Consider the following 16385-nt stretch of genomic DNA (forward strand, 5'->3'; position numbering starts at 1 on the left):
CGGCACGTTCAAGAGTTTTGGAGAGAAAAGAAAGAAGGGATACTGGTCTGTAATTGTTGACATCGGAGGGATCGAGTGTAGGTTTTTTCAGAAGGGGTGCAACTCTCGCTCTCTTGAAGACGGAAGGGACGTAGCCAGCGGTCAGTGATGAGTTGATGAGCGAGGTGAGGTAAGGGAGAAGGTCTCCGGAAATGGTCTGGAGAAGAGGGGAGGGGATAGGGTCAAGCGGGCAGGTTGTTGGGCGGCCGGCCGTAACAAGACGCAAGATTTCATCTGGAGAGAGAGGGGAGAAAGAGGTCAGAGCACAGGGTAGGGCAGTGTGAGCAGAACCAGCGGTGTCGTTTGACTTAGCAAACGAGGATCGGATGTCGTCGACCTCCTTTTCAAAATGTTTGACGAAGTCGTCTGCAGAGAGGGAGGAGGGGGGGGGGAGGATTCAGGAGGGAGGAGAAGGTGGCAAAGAGCTTCCTAGGGTTAGAGGCAGATGCTTTATTTAGCGTGGTAGAAAGTGGCTTTAGCAGCAGAGACAGAGGAGGAAAATGTAGAGAGGAGGGAGTGAAAGGATGCCAGGTCCGCAGGGAGGCGAGTTTTCCTCCATTTCCGCTCGGCTGCCCGGAGCCCTGTTCTGTGAGCTCGCAATGAGTCATCGAGCCACGGAGCAGAATCTCTGTCTTCTTTTCACCTGTCCAGAGTATGGCATTAGTCATGTGGGTTTCACCTGTCCATCTTCTCACATCTCTTCCCATTAGTCACTTTGACAGGAATCAGAGTCTAGATACTGGCATTGTTAACAGCTGAATCTCTGTCTTCTTTTCACCTGTCCATCTTCTCACATCTCTTCCCATTAGTCACTTTGACAGGAATCAGAGTCTAGATACTGGCATTGTTAACATCTCTTCCCATTAGTCACTTTGACAGGGATCAGAGTCTAGATACTGGCATTGTTAACATCTCTTCCCATTAGTCACTTTGACAGGGATCAGAGTCTAGATACTGGCACTGTTAACATCTCTTCCCATTAGTCACTTTGACAGGGATCAGAGTCTAGATACTGGCATTGTTAACATCTCTTCCCATTAGTCACTTTGACAGGAATCAGAGTCTAGATACTGGCATTGTTAACATCTCTTCTCATTAGTCACTTTGACAGGGATCAGAGTCTAGATACTGGCATTGTTAACACATCTTGTCTTCGGTTCGACAGTGATGGTGATAAATGAAGTGATACATGTTTAACGTTTCTACGTTTAACCGATTCTGATGACCTGTCTATTTCTATCTACAATATTTCCAGTTATCAGATCATTTTGAACTATAATAGGGTTGCAATTTAAAAAATAATAATTTGTACTATAATGGGCTAGTACTTTTAATATTTGAGCACAGGTCCATCCATCCATCCATCCATTCATCAATTCCTTCACTAATCCATCCATCCATCCATCCATTCATTCATCAATTCCTTCACTAATCCATCCATCCATCCATCCATCCATCCATCCATCCATCCATTCATCCATTCATCAATTCCTTCACTAATCCATCCATCCATCCATTCATCAATTCCTTCACTAATCCATCCATCCATCCATCCATCCATCCATTCATCAATTCCTTCACTAATCCATCCATCCATCCATCCATCCATCCATCCATCCATTCATCAATTCCTTCACTAATCCATCCATCCATCCATCCATCCATCCATCCATTCATCAATTCCTTCACTAATCCATCCATCCATCCATCCATTCATTCATCAATTCCTTCACTAATCCATCCATCCATCCATCCATCCATCCATTCATCCATTCATCAATTCCTTCACTAATCCATCCATCCATCCATCCATCCATCCATCCATCCATCCATCCATCCATCCATTCATCAATTCCTTCACTAATCCATCCATCCATCCATCCATCCATTCATCCATCCATCCATCCATCCATCCATCCATCCATCCATTCATCAATTCCTTCACTAATCCATCCATCCATCCATCCATCCATTCATCAATTCCTTCACTAATCCATCCATCAATTCCTTCACTAATCCATCCATCCATCCATCCATCCATCCATCCATTCATCAATTCCTTCACTAATCCATCCATCCATCCATCCATCCATCCATCCATCCATCCATCCATCCATCCATCCATTCATCAATTCCTTCACTAATCCATCCATCCATCCATCCATCCATCCATCCATCCATCCATCCATCCATCCATTCATCAATTCCTTCACTAATCCATCCATCCATCCATCCATCCATCCATCCATCCATCCATCCATCCATCCATTCATCAATTCCTTCACTAATCCATCCATCCATCCATCCATCCATTCATCAATTCCTTCACTAATCCATCCATCCATCCATCCATCCATCCATCCATCCATCCATCCATTCATTCATTCATTCATTCATTCATTCATTCATTCATTCATTAATGTAATAGCTGTTATTTTGTGTTTTTGTGTTCAGGCTTCTGGAAGGCCACCTGTCCCCCGTCCTGCGCCAGTCCTCTTCTGGTCTTTGTCAATTCCAAGAGCGGAGACAACCAAGGGGTTAAATTCCTCCGACGTTTCAAGCAGCTCCTCAACCCTGCTCAGGTGTTTGACCTGGTCAACGGAGGACCACATCTAGGGTGAGCCAGCTTGGTGTGCTCCTGCTAATGGAGACCATGTGACATCGCTAGCTGGTTAGCTGTGAACCCTTCCTGAGACCAAGAAGTAGACCGTGTCTGTGGCTCAAACCAGACCATGGTATTGGTAGTGCGGTTGATTAGAAGGCTGTTTGGGTGGGTGACTAGTGTTGAGTGCAGAGGGTCCCTGGTTGGTAACCTAATTGGGCCAGAACACAGATAGAATGCTTTACTGTGACACTATGACCATTCCTCTGTGTGTTCCAGGCTGCGTCTCTTCCAGAAGTTCGATAACTTCCGGATCCTGGTGTGCGGAGGGGATGGGAGTGTAGGCTGGGTCCTCTCTGAGATAGACAAACTCAACCTCCACAAACAGGTGAGACACAACATACACACGCTGAGTATGTTTACAGATGGAGGATCTTAATTTGACCAGTATTGTCACAGCAAAATAATTCTGCAGCAACAGGATTTGAACGTTTAGTCCATAATGTTGCTTGATCAGTGGTTATGGCTATTAACTGGACAAAAGTGGTCTATATTAAAAGTGTAATATTAATATAATATAATCTTAATATAACCGCGTGTTAGTATGAGTTTTCAGTGAATTTGTAAATCACAAAGCTCAATTGCAATTGAAGCAGTGCAGAACCTATATCTGTACATGCACACTGATAATTCCATATTAAAGGGATTACGGCAGAAGGACGAGTATTTTCTTATTGTTTATTTATTTAACTAGGCAAGTCAGTTAAGAACAAATTCTTACTTTCAATGACGGCCTAGGAACAGTGGGTTAACTGCCTGTTCAGAGTATGGCATTAGTCATGTGGGTTAACTGTCTGTTCAGAGTATGGCATTAGTCATGTGGGTTAACTGTCTGTTCAGAGTATGGCATTAGTCATGTGGGTTAACTGCCCGTTCAGAGTATGGCATTAGTCATGTGGGTTAACTGCCCGTTCAGAGTATGGCATTAGTCATGTGGGTTAACTGCCCGTTCAGAGTATGGCATTAGTCATGTGGGTTAACTGCCCGTTCAGAGTATGGCATTAGTCATGTGGGTTAACTGTCCGTTCAGAGTATGGCATTAGTCATGTGGGTTAACTGCCTGTTCAGAGTATGGCATTAGTCATGTGGGTTAACTGCCTGTTCAGAGTATGGCATTAGTCATGTGGGTTAACTGTCTGTTCAGAGTATGGCATTAGTCATGTGGGTTAACTGCCTGTTCAGAGTATGGCATTAGTCATGTGGGTTAACTGCCTGTTCAGAGTATGGCATTAGTCATGTGGGTTAACTGCCTGTTCAGAGTATGGCATTAATCATGTGGGTTAACTGTCTGTTCAGAGTATGGCATTAGTCATGTGGGTTAACTGTCTGTTCAGAGTATGGCATTAGTCATGTGGGTTAACCACACACACACACACACACACACACACACACACACACACACACACACACACACACACACACACACACACACACACACACACACACACACACACACACACACACACACACACACACACACACACACATAAATACACAGACGCAGACAAATACACACACAAATACACACACACATACATAGACACACACACATAAATACAGACACAGTTATCCCCGCCCTTCTTGCCTCACATACACAGAGCCCCCCTCCCAGCTCCCCCACACACTTACCCTCTCTCTCTCTCTCTCTCTCTCTCTCTCTCTCTCTCTCTCTCTCTCTCTCTCTCTCTCTCTCTCTCTCTCTCTCTCTCTCTCTCTCTCTCTCTCTCTCTCTCTCTCTCTCTCTTTCTTCCCCTCTCTCTCTCTCTCTCTCTCTCTCACTGTCTCTCTCTCTCTCTCTCTCTCTCTCTCTCTCTCTCTCTCTCTCTCTCTCTCTCTCTCTCTCTCTCTCTCTCTCTCTCTCTCTCTCTCTCTCTCTCTCTCTCTCTCTCTCTCACTGTCTCTCTCTCTCTCTCACTGTCTCTCTCTCTCTCTCTCTCTCTCTCTCTCTCTCTCTCTCTCTCTCTCTCTCTCTCTTTCCCCATACCACTCTCTGTCTGTCTCCAGTGCCAGCTGGGAGTTCTCCCCCTGGGTACTGGGAATGACCTGGCGCGGGTGCTGGGCTGGGGCCCGTCGTGTGATGATGACACGCAGCTGCCCCAGATCCTGGAGAAACTGGAGCGGGCCAGCACCAAAATGTTGGACCGCTGGAGCATCATGACCTACGAAATTAAGATCCTTTCCAAACACAGCGGGCCTGTCACACCCGACGACACTGACCATGACCAGGTACACACTCATCTGAAACATTTTTTGAGGATCGTGCGACATTGTGGCAACGAAGCCCCTTTTCTACTTACCCGAAGTCAGATGGGATATCATTTTTATGTCTCTGTGTGCAGTTTGAAGGAAGTTGGAGTTAGTGTCTGGATGCCACGTTGGGATTTTGGGGGGATTTATAATGTTAACAGTTTCCCTCTGACTGTGCTTAATGTTATGGTAATTATGATGTATCCCCTTCCTACGTGTCCTCAGTTCCAGATCTCAGCCTATGAAGACTCGGTAGCTGCCCATCTCACCAAGATCCTCAATGCTGACCAAAACTCTGTGGTCATCTCCTCTGCTAAGTGAGTCTCTCATCTCAACACTGCTAAATGGCTCTCTCTAGGGCATGCTGGGAGTGTTTTGTTGTTGAGAGGCCATATGAGGGGCTCTGTCCTTACCTATTTTCTTGATTATTTCCTTGGTCTTTTCTTTCAATTTCTATTTTCTATGGTGGAGAGTGAAAAACACCAGCGATACCCACTGGCTTTGTTTTCAAAGATAGTGAGGAAGAGGACATAGTTTTAGTTTCCTAGGGTTTGAACAGTGTGGTGTACTCTATGGCTTCGCAGCCTAGCGAGGAGTAGACGCTGCCGTTACGGCATGGATTCATCCTTAGAATGGAGTTTAGATGGAGGAGGTTCTGCTCGCGGTCGCCGAACAGGTAGGAGCTGAATTTATACATTCCGCATCCAGAATGAACAAATCTGTGGTTGTGTTCATGAAAAGGGTCAATTTGGTGGGCAAGCTGATTGCTAGTGGAATATTTGTAAGGGATGTTTTGGTGCCGATTTCTCCTCTTTCGACTCATTCGACTAGAGTGTTAGTTGCGAATCTGCCTCAGTTTATTACGAATGATCAAATTCAAAAAGAATTGAGTCGGTTTGGTATGTTTGCAAGAGGTTTTCATGTACTGTTGGCAGGTTTTCACGCAGATGCCGTTAACCTTTGCGTGTAGGGGGCAGTATTTTAGTTTTTGGCTAAAAAATGTACCCATTTGAAACTGCCTATTTCTCAGCCCCAGAAACTATAATATGCATATACTTGTCAGATTGGGATAGAAAACACTCTACAGTTTCCAAAACTGTCAAAATATTGTCTGTGAGTATAACAGAACTGATATTGCAGGCGAAAACCTGAGGAAAATCCAATCAGGAAGTGCCTCTTATTTTGAAACCGATCTGTTCCTATGCATGCCTATCCTCCATTTAAAGGGATATCAACCAGATTATTATTTCTATGGATTCCCTAAGTTGTCAACAGTCTTTAGACATAGTTTCAGGCTTTTATTTTGAAGAATGAGCGAGGAAGATCACATTGCTTAAGTGGATAAGTGGGGCTCTCAGAGTGAGTTTTACGCAACAGAGTAAAGCGGCCATTGTTTCTCCCTGTCCTATTGAAAAACCTACACTCCCGGTTGATATATTATCGAATATATATTTTAAAAACAACCTGAGGATTGATTATAAAAAATGTTTGACATGTTTCTGTGGACATTATGGATATTATTTGGAATTTTCGTCTGCATTGTCATGACCTCTCTTTCCTGTGGATTTCTGAACATAACGCGACAAACAAACAGAGGTATTTTGGATATAAAAATAAAAGGAACATTTGTTGTATAACTGGGAGTCTCGTGAGTGAAAACATCCAAAGATCATCAAAGGTAAACAATTCATTTGATTGCTTTTCTGATTTTCGTGACCAAGCTACCTGATGCTAAGTGTTCTTAATGTTTGTCATGCGATCGATAAACTTACACAAACGCTTGTATTGCTTTCGCCATAAAGCATAATTTCAAAATCTGAGACGACAGGTGGATTTACAAAAGGCTAAGCTGTGTTTTGCAATATTGCACTTATTTTTTTGTAATATTATTTTGACTTTGGCGCTATGCTATTCAGCGTTGCTGATGACAATTATCCCGCTTAAGGAATGGGTAGCGTCAAGAAGTTAAGCATGTTTCGTTCCGGAGGCAAGTGTTGAAGTTTCTGAGTAACAATGAGCAACTGTTACATGTGTATTTTAAAGTGAGGCATGGGGAGTGGCTCTACACTGGGTTTGCCAAAACAGATAGTCTACGCTGCTTTCAGTGTGGGTATTTGAGGCACAATAGCTTTGCATGCCCACAAAAAGGCCATAGACAAGGTGAGGGTACAAGGGCCGGTGGGGGAAATAGAGGTCAACGTGCAGGGGTCCATGAGATGCAAGCAGCCGAGGCTGGGCCTAGTCATGCTATGGATGATGGTGTAGATGAGGCTGGGTATAGTCACGTTACGGATGGTGGTGTTGATGAGGCTGGGTATAGTCACGTTACGGATGGTGGTGTTGATGAGGCTGGGTATAGTCACGTTACGGATGGTGGTGTAGATGAGGCTGGGTATAGTCACGTTACGGATGGTGGTGTAGATGAGGCTGGGTATAGTCACGTTACGGATGGTGGTGTTGATGAGGCTGGGTATAGTCACGTTACGGATGGTGGTGTTGATGAGGCTGGGTATAGTCACGTTACGGATGGTGGTGTTGATGAGGCTGGGTATAGTCACGTTACGGATGGTGGTGTTGATGAGGCTGGGTATAGTCACGTTACGGATGGTGGTGTAGATGAGGCTGGGTATAGTCACGTTACGGATGGTGGTGTAGATGAGGCTGGGTATAGTCACGTTACGGATGGTGGTGTAGATGAGGCTGGGTATAGTCACGTTACGGATGGTGGTGTAGATGAGGCTGGGTATAGTCACGTTACGGATGGTGGTGTAGATGAGGCTGGGTATAGTCACGTTACGGATGGTGGTGTAGATGAGGCTGTGTCTAGTCAGGTTATGCTAGTGGATGAAGAGAGTATATTGGGGAAGGGGAGGCGACCAGGGGAGGTGGAGGAGGGGGTCAAGCGGAAGATGAAAAAGGGGGAGAAGAAAGGAGGTGGGAGGAGAGAAGCTGGTGTGGTCAAAGTGCCTGGTGCTTGGTGGAGGCCCCGACTAGAGAGAAAAGGCAGGTTGTCATGATCGGAAATGGAGATGAGTAGGAGGAAGGTGAGTGTGAGGAAGAGGATGATGAAGAGGCAGCAAGTCTCTTCATCATCTTCAGTCTCTTCAGTCTCTTCAGCAGAGGGGACACGGTGATGGAACTGTCAAGGTTCCTGAATGAGACTAAGGGAAAAAGGGTAATCTTGAAGCTTTTTTCTGTGACCCAGGAAAGTTTGTAAGATCAGTAGAACACGCTATGAAAAATGAGGGGCATGATAACCTCTCACCCAGGAAAAGTGTTAGGTTGAGGAAGTTGGTCACAACCGTGCAAAAGGGTCTACCTTCGGATTCTGTTTTTTTTTGCTGTCTTTTCTCACACTTCTTATGGAGACTCTTCGGGTAGGCTTGCTTAAAACCTCTCTGGGATATGTGTACCGTCCCACCTGGCCAAAAGCCAGTGAAAATGCAGAGCGCCAAATTAAATTATTACTACAAAAATCTAACTTTCATGTAATCACACATGCAAGATACCAAATTAAAGCTACACTTGTTGTGAATCCAGCCAGCATGTCAGATTGAAAAAGGCTTTTCGCCTAAAGCAAACAACGCTATTATCTGAGGATAGCACCATAGTAATCAAAGAGAGAGAAGCATATTTCAACCCTGCAGGCGCGACACAAAAAAAATAAAAAAATTATTCATGCCTTACCTTTGCCGAGCTTCTTTTGTTGGCACTCCTATATGTCCCATAAACATCACAAATGGTCCTTTTGTTCGATTAATTCCGTCGATATGTATCCAAAATGTCCATTTATTTGGCGTGTTTAATCCAGAAAAACACTGGTTCCAACTTGCTCAACGTGACTACAAAATATCTCAAATGTTACCTGTAAAACTTTGCCAAAACATTTCAAACTACATTTGTAATACAACTTTAGATATTTGTTACACAAAAACATAAATAATTGATAGACTTGAAGACGGGATGATCTGTGTTCAATACAGGAGGAAAACAAACTGTAGCATGCTTTCTGGTCACGCGCCTCTATGTAACAGTACACTTCAAGTTACCCTCGTTCAAGATGGCCATACTTCTTCATTACACAAAGGAAAAACCTCAACCAATTTCTAAAGACTGTTGACATCCAGTGGGAGCGGTAGGAACTGCAAGAACTTCCCTTAGAAATCTGGATTCCCAATGAAAATACATTGAAAAGAGAGTGACCTCAAAAAAAAGAAATCTGAATAGTTTGTCCTCGGGGTTTCACATGTTAAATAAGTTCTGTTAAACTCACAGACATGATTCAAACAGTTTTAGAAACTTCAGAGTTTCTATCCAATTCTACTAATAACATGCATATCTTATCTTCTTGGGATGAGTAGCAGGCAGTTGAATTTGGGCATGCTTTTGATCCAAAATTTAGAATGCTGCCCCCTATCCTAGAGAAGTTAACACAGGGAGAGAGAGGGGGCATCTGTTTGGGTGTCTTAGACAGGAACTATCACAGGTAGTGCCTGAGGAGATGCTGGTAGTCGACGGGGACTGGAACTGTACGAAGGATTTGACGAAAGACAGAAATGGGGATGAGCCTCATTCAGGCTCAGTGGTGGTGTTAAGGGACGTCATTAATCAGTTTGACCTTGTGGATGTTTGGAGAACTAGACATCACAAGACAGTATACATTGGTGAAGGTCTTTGGGGCTAGGGTGAGTGCAGCCCGACTCGATTGATTTTACATGTCCAGGAATCAGATGTTGGGCGCTATCCTTCTCCTGATGGGTTTTTTCGGATCACCACATAACCATGGCTATTTCATAAGGTCCTCTGCAGACATCCTATTGTAAGTTTAATGTAAAGCTTACAAGATACCACTTTTTGCTCAGGTTTCCAGACTTTTGGGGAAAGGCGGGGGCAGCAAAGAGAGGAGTATGAGTCTCTGGGGCAATGGTGGGATGTGGGAAAAGTACAAATGTGGCTTTTCTGTCAACAGTATCTCATCCTCAGAGGCTAGGAGAGTATTGGGGGAACTCGAGTGTAGTATCAGTGTAGAGATGGTGGCGCAATGCAATGTAGGCCTAATTTAGCTGAATTACGTAGGGACCTGGGTAGTGTTTTCCAGGTTAAAGCAAAGGGAGCACTTGTAAGAGCTAGGTTCTCCATGCTCAAAGAGATGGATGCTCCCAGCTCCTTCTTCTTTGGTTTGGAAAGAAAGAGCAGTGAAGCCAAGGGTATGCATTGTCTACAGCTTTCTGATGGGCGGGTGACCTCTGTGGTAGGGGAGATGCATGAGCAGACTGTAGAGTTTTATACTGAGTTGCATAGGGCAGAACTGTGTTATCCTGTGTGTGCTCAGGTTTTGTTTAAATAACTCCCTAAGCTCTCTCTTTCACAGAGGGATGAAATGGACATTCCTCCATTGTCCCATGAACTGGCAGAGCCCGTAACCCAGTGGAGTTTTATAAACAATTCTGGGCAATAATTGGACTGGGCTTCTTTTGCGTATTGCGTCAGTGCGTCAGGGTAGGAGAGTTGCCGATGAGTTGCCGATCTGGACTCTATAGTACACAAGAACCAGACATATTGTCTACTGAGATACTCAATTGCGGACAACATGTTCTTAACCAGGAACATGTTGGAATTGTCGAAAGGTTAAACTTTAAACTGGTTGAACTTAAGACTAGTCTCTCAAGATCAAATATTTCACCTTTATTTAACCAGGTAGGCTAGTTGAGAACACCTTTATTTAACCAGGTAGGCTAGTTGAGAACACCTTTATTTAACCAGGTAGGCTAGTTGAGAACACCTTTATTTAACCAGGTAGGCTAGTTGAGAACACCTTTATTTAACCAGGTAGGCTAGTTGAGAACACCTTTATTTAACCAGGTAGGCTAGTTGAGAACACCTTTATTTAACCAGGTAGGCTAGTTGAGAACACCTTTATTTAACCAGGTAGGCTAGTTGAGAACAAGTTCTCATTTGCAGGCTTTTTATAGAGTGGACCATGAGTATCTGTTTAATGTCATGTGATGTTTGGGAAAGGTTTTTGGTCTGTGTGAAGCTGTTGTATGCTGGTGTGAAGCTGTTGTATGCTGGAGCGTCATGTATGGTCAAGGTAGGAGGGGAGCTCAGTAGGCCAGTCTGGATGAGACGGGGCATTAGACAAGGATGACCTCTAGCGGGGCAGTTATATACACTAGCCATTGAGCCTTTTTTGGGACTGCTACGCAGGAGACTGCAGGGGGTGTGTTGAAGTGGGGTTGTGAAGGGCCTAACATTTTAGGGGTGTACCTGGGCTCGAAGAGGTGGGTCAGGAAGAACTGAGGGGTGGGGTGTCATGACTGGCTCCCGTCCCAAGTGTCATATAGAGGGAGGGTGCTGTCCCACCTGGCTCCTGTCCCATGTGTCATATAGAGGGAGGGTGCTGATAATCAATAACATGGTCGGCGTCTTCCCTGTGGCATAAACTGGCTATCCTCAATACCTGCTCTCAGACCTGGATTTTCTCTGGTCGGGCCATCACTGGCTGAGGGTGTCAGTGTTGTATATGTCCATTCACGAAGAAGGACAGGACCTGATGGAACTGGACACCAGCATGCGCGCTGCTGAGGAGAGCTGGCGGATTAGGGTTAGACCGGCAGCTGTTCCTCATGAAACTGGAGAGGCTGAGTACAGCAGGTCTCTCTGATTTTTACTCTGCAGTGCTGAGGGCCTGGCAGCTGCTATGGCCTGCACGAGAAGGTGGTGTGGAGCCTGGGCTGTGGGTGTTGGAGGAGCCTATCTTCCACAACCCAGACATCCCTTTGAGATCGGTTCAGTCGGCCACCCTGAAGAGGCTAATGATGGCAGCAGGTTTACAAAGGCTGGATGACCAGCGGCTGCTGGAAGAGGAGGGTGGAAAACCCTGGAAGTCCTGGCACAACAACAGGACTAACATCTCTTAGTCTGCTGGAGAGATTCCTGGGGGAGGTCCAGGAAGTACTGTCTGAACCAATAAGGGGGATGTTTGTTGGGCTAAAGGGGGTGGGGCCACCAATGTTTCTGCCACTATAGGTGACGGCAGAGGCTGGGGACTGGCAAGGTGGTCTGGAAGTTCAATTTTAACACTCCGACTCTGGGGGAGTTTGAGGGGGTGGGAGGTAAAGCCCTCTTTTTTTCCGTATTGCAAAACACACACTTTTTTTGCGTACAACCTCTGCATTTATAAAGTGAGAAACGTTAGAAGCCTAACAGGAGTGAAGGCAAATCAGTGGCCGGGGGTATGTGGGGCGGAGAGTATGGTGGGTTTTAGATGGAGGGGGCTCTACAGTTTCCCAGTACCAAAGAGGTCAGGGGACCTCCAGAGGGTTCTACATGGAGCCCTGGCCACTAATGGCTGGTTGGCACGGGTCGACCCAGGAGTTGGACAGGAGTGTCCTCTCTGTGTCATGAGTGAAACTGTGCATCGTGTGTTTTCTGTGTGCGCCAGGTTAATGTCTCTGTTGGAATGTCTGTGTGAAAGCTTGGTGGTGGAGTTTACTGTCGGGATGTTTATCATGGGGTACAGGGATTCCAATAAGGAGGAATGGTCTCTGGGCGCCTTAGGGTTGAGTTTGAGTTCTATAGAATGATAAAGTGTGGAGATGTTTCAGGAGATATGGTATGTCGGGGAAGATGGGTTGGATATACGGTTGTAGAAGTGGTGAGGATAAAAAAAATTCTGATGTGTGGTGTTTTGTATCATGAGGTAGAGGGCAAGGAGAGTATGCACAAAAAACATGCACCCACATCTCTCTCTCTCTCTCTCTCTCTCTCTCTCTCTCTCTCTCTCTCTCTCTCTCTCTCTCTCTCTCTCTCTCTCTCTCTCTCTCTCTCTCTCTCTCTCTCTCTCTCTCTCTCTCTCTCTCCTTCTAGGATCCTGTGTGAGACAGTAAAGGACTTTGTTGCCAAAGTGGGGAAGTCCTATGAGAGAAGCACTGAGAATACAGAGGAGTGTGACACCATGTCTCTCAAAGTAAGTACACCACACACACACACACACTCTCTCTCTCTCTCTCTCTCTCTCTCTCTCTCTCTCTCTCTAAATTAACTCCTCTCCCCCACCAGTGTGCCATCCTGAATGAGAAACTAGATTTGCTCCTTCAGAACCTCAACACAGAAACCCAGTCATTTCCCCCACCACCTCGCCTTTCCACACCCCCCATCGTTGAGGAGGAGGAAGAAGAGGAGGAGGTGAGCGAGGAGTCGTTGACCGAGCTGAAGGAGAAACTGGAAGCGGAGGAGAGTGAGAAGGGAGGAGAGAACGGAGGAGGTTCGCCACACAAGATGTTCAGAGCTAAAGAACAGTTGATGCTACGGGCAAACAGCCTGAAGAAGGCTGTACGAGAGATTATGCAACAGGCAGAGAGAGGTACGTAGATATAGGACATAACAGATCATGTAACAGGCAGAGAAAGGTATGTAGATATAGAACATAACAGATCATGGAACAGGCAGAGAGAGGTACATAGATATAGACCATAACAGATCAGGCAGAGAGAGGTACGTAGAAATACATTATGACAAAACAGATCAGACATACACTAGAATAGAGCCTTTGGCGAGTCTTTCATGCCTGGTTCAGAGAGAATGCAATGGGACTCCAGACAGTTCAACTACAAAAAGACTTTGTCACGTAATATGAAGATGTAATGTGCAATTTCAGACCCTTCTCTCCCCTCACCCTCTCCCCCTCCCTTTCTCTCTCCTTCTCACCCTCTCCCCGTCCTTCTCTCCCTCTTACCCTTCTTCTCTCTTTTCTCCTCATCCTCTCTTCCTCCTCACTCTCCCTGCCCTCTCTCTCTCCCTAGTGGTGGATGAGCAGAATGCCAGCACGGAGGAGCAGGAGCTGCCGTCCACGTTTGAGTTCAGGAAGGAGGGAGAGGAGGACAACAGGGACAGTGAAAAGGACGAGGACACCAAGGAACTAGAGATCCTGCCATGTGAGTCACCTGCCTCTCTGTCTGTCTGTCTGTCTGTCTGTCTGTCTGTCTGTCTGTCTGTCTGTCTGTCTGTCTGTCTGTCTGTCTGTCTGTCTGTCTGTCTGTCTGTCTGTCTGTCTGTCTGTCTGTCTGTCTGTCTGTCTGTCTGTCTGTCTGTCTGTCTGTCTGTCTGTCTGTCTGTCTGTCTGTCTGTCTGTCTGTCTGTCTGTCTGTCTGTCTGTCTGTCTGTCTGTCTCCTTCTCTCTCTGTCTGTCTCTTGCTTCCATCTATCCAATCCTGTTAAGATCTAGAGGAGTGGCTACCCACTTGGCAAAAACTGATTGAATCAACATTAATTCTGCTTTCTTTCAACAAAACATTCATTGTGATGACGTTGAATCAACATGGAAAACTGATTCGATTTGCAAAAAGTCATCAACGTGATTGAATTTCTTTTTTTTTTCACCCAACTTTTAACATAAATCCAATGACCTGGTGAAATGTTTTGTTGATTTCACATTAAATTGACATTATTTCACAAGCAAAATTAAATCAAAACTTGATGTTGAATGACGTCTGTGCCCAGTGTGTAGGGAGCAGGGGCTAGAGAATAGGGGCTAGAGAATAGGGGCTAGGGTATAGGGGCTAGGATGTAGGGGTTAGGGAGTAGGTGCTAGGGAGTGGGGGCTAGGGAGTAGGAGCTAGAGAATAGGGGCTAGAGAATAGGGGCTAGGGTATAGGGGCTAGGATGTATGTGTTAGGGAGTAGGTGCTAGGGAGTAGGGGCTAGGGAGTAGGGGCTAATAGCCCATTTTGAATTCAGAAGAGTTAGTTGTATCCTACAGGAAAAAACATAGGATATTAATAACAACACCACCTAGTGGATCGTCAACTAACTACACCGTGTCACAGGGAACATGTCCTCAACTAACTACACCCTGTCACGGGGAACATGTCCCCAACTAACTACACCCTGTCACAGGGAACATGTCCTCAACTAACTACACCGTGTCACAGGGAACATGTCCCCAACTAACTACACCCTGTCACAGGGAACATGCCCCCAACTAACTACACCCTGTCACAGGGAACATGTCTCCAACTAACTACACCCTGTCACAGGGAACATGTCCTAAACTAACTACACCCTGTCACAGGGAACATGTCCCCAACTAACTACACCCTGTCACAGGGAACATGCCCCCAACTAACTACACCCTGTCACAGGGAACATGTCCTCAACTAACTACACCCTGTCACAGGGAACATGTCCTAAACTAACTACACCCTGTCACAGGGAACATGTCCTAAACTAACTACACCCTGTCACAGGGAACATGCCCCCAACTAACTACACCCTGTCACAGGGAACATGCCCCCAACTAACTACACCCTGTCACAGGGAACATGTCTCCAACTAACTACACCCTGTCACAGGGAACATGTCCTAAACTAACTACACCCTGTCACAGGGAACATGTCCCCAACTAACTACACCCTGTCACAGGGAACATGCCCCCAACTAACTACACCCTGTCACAGGGAACATGTCTCCAACTAACTACACCCTGTCACAGGGAACATGTCCTCAACTAACTACACCCTGTCACAGGGAACATGTCCTAAACTAACTACACCCTGTCACAGGGAACATGTCCTAAACTAACTACACCCTGTCACAGGGAACATGCCCCCAACTAACTACACCCTGTCACAGGGAACATGCCCCCAACTAACTACACCCTGTCACAGGGAACATGCCCCCAACTAACTACACCCTGTCACAGGGAACATGTCTCCAACTAACTACACCCTGTCACAGGGAACATGTCCTAAACTAACTACACCCTGTCACAGGGAACATGTCCCCAACTAACTACACCCTGTCACAGGGAACATGTCCCCAACTAACTACACCGTGTCACAGGGAACATGTCCTCAACTACACCATGTCAGGGAACGTGGGCTCTGTCTGACAAGCCCACACATGATGTTCCCTGCTGTAATTTAATTAAAGGGTTTGTGAAGAATTACAAATGGAAAACATGAACTTTATTTCTCCTGATTAAATTATACTGGGTTTAGTTTGTTATTGACAGTGCAGTCAGTGGATAGCTGGATTAGTTATTTCAAGAGTGGCCGAATATCTCTACATGGTATGTACATAGCACAGTGTATTATTTACATAGCACAGTGTAGTATTTACATAGCACATTGTAGTATTTTCTCTGCTGCCAATGACTGGAAAGAACTACAAAAATCACTGAAATTGGAAACACTTATCTCCCTCACTAGCTTTAAGCACCAGCTGTCAGAGCAACTCACAGATTCCTTAACCTGTACTTAGCCCATCTATAATTTAGCCCAAACAACTACCTCTTCCCCTACTGTATTTATTTATGTTGCTCCTTTGCCCCCCATTATTTTTATTTCTACTTTCTTCCACTGCAAATCAACCATTCCAGTGTTTTACTTCCTATATTGTATTTACTTCACCACCATGGCCTCTTTTTTTCTCTTTTT

General features: G+C 45.5%; 1 protein-coding gene across 6 annotated transcripts in view; it reads left to right on the forward strand.

The window, feature by feature from the left end:
- The window catches only part of LOC124044235 (diacylglycerol kinase eta-like), a 145739-nt gene that overhangs the window by 92085 nt on the left and 37269 nt on the right, over positions 1 to 16385 (forward strand). For all 6 annotated transcript variants that reach the window (XM_046363831.1, XM_046363828.1, XM_046363832.1 and 3 more), the window contains 7 exons: positions 2494 to 2656; positions 2921 to 3029; positions 4706 to 4927; positions 5174 to 5265; positions 12818 to 12917; positions 13010 to 13313; positions 13753 to 13884. In XM_046363831.1, coding sequence (XP_046219787.1) covers positions 2494 to 2656; positions 2921 to 3029; positions 4706 to 4927; positions 5174 to 5265; positions 12818 to 12917; positions 13010 to 13313; positions 13753 to 13884 — 1122 coding nt within the window. The remainder of the gene's footprint in view (positions 1 to 2493; positions 2657 to 2920; positions 3030 to 4705; positions 4928 to 5173; positions 5266 to 12817; positions 12918 to 13009; positions 13314 to 13752; positions 13885 to 16385) is intronic.

Source organism: Oncorhynchus gorbuscha, linkage group LG09, assembly GCF_021184085.1.
Source record: "Oncorhynchus gorbuscha isolate QuinsamMale2020 ecotype Even-year linkage group LG09, OgorEven_v1.0, whole genome shotgun sequence".
In the NCBI taxonomy this organism is placed as follows: Eukaryota; Metazoa; Chordata; class Actinopteri; order Salmoniformes; family Salmonidae; genus Oncorhynchus; species Oncorhynchus gorbuscha.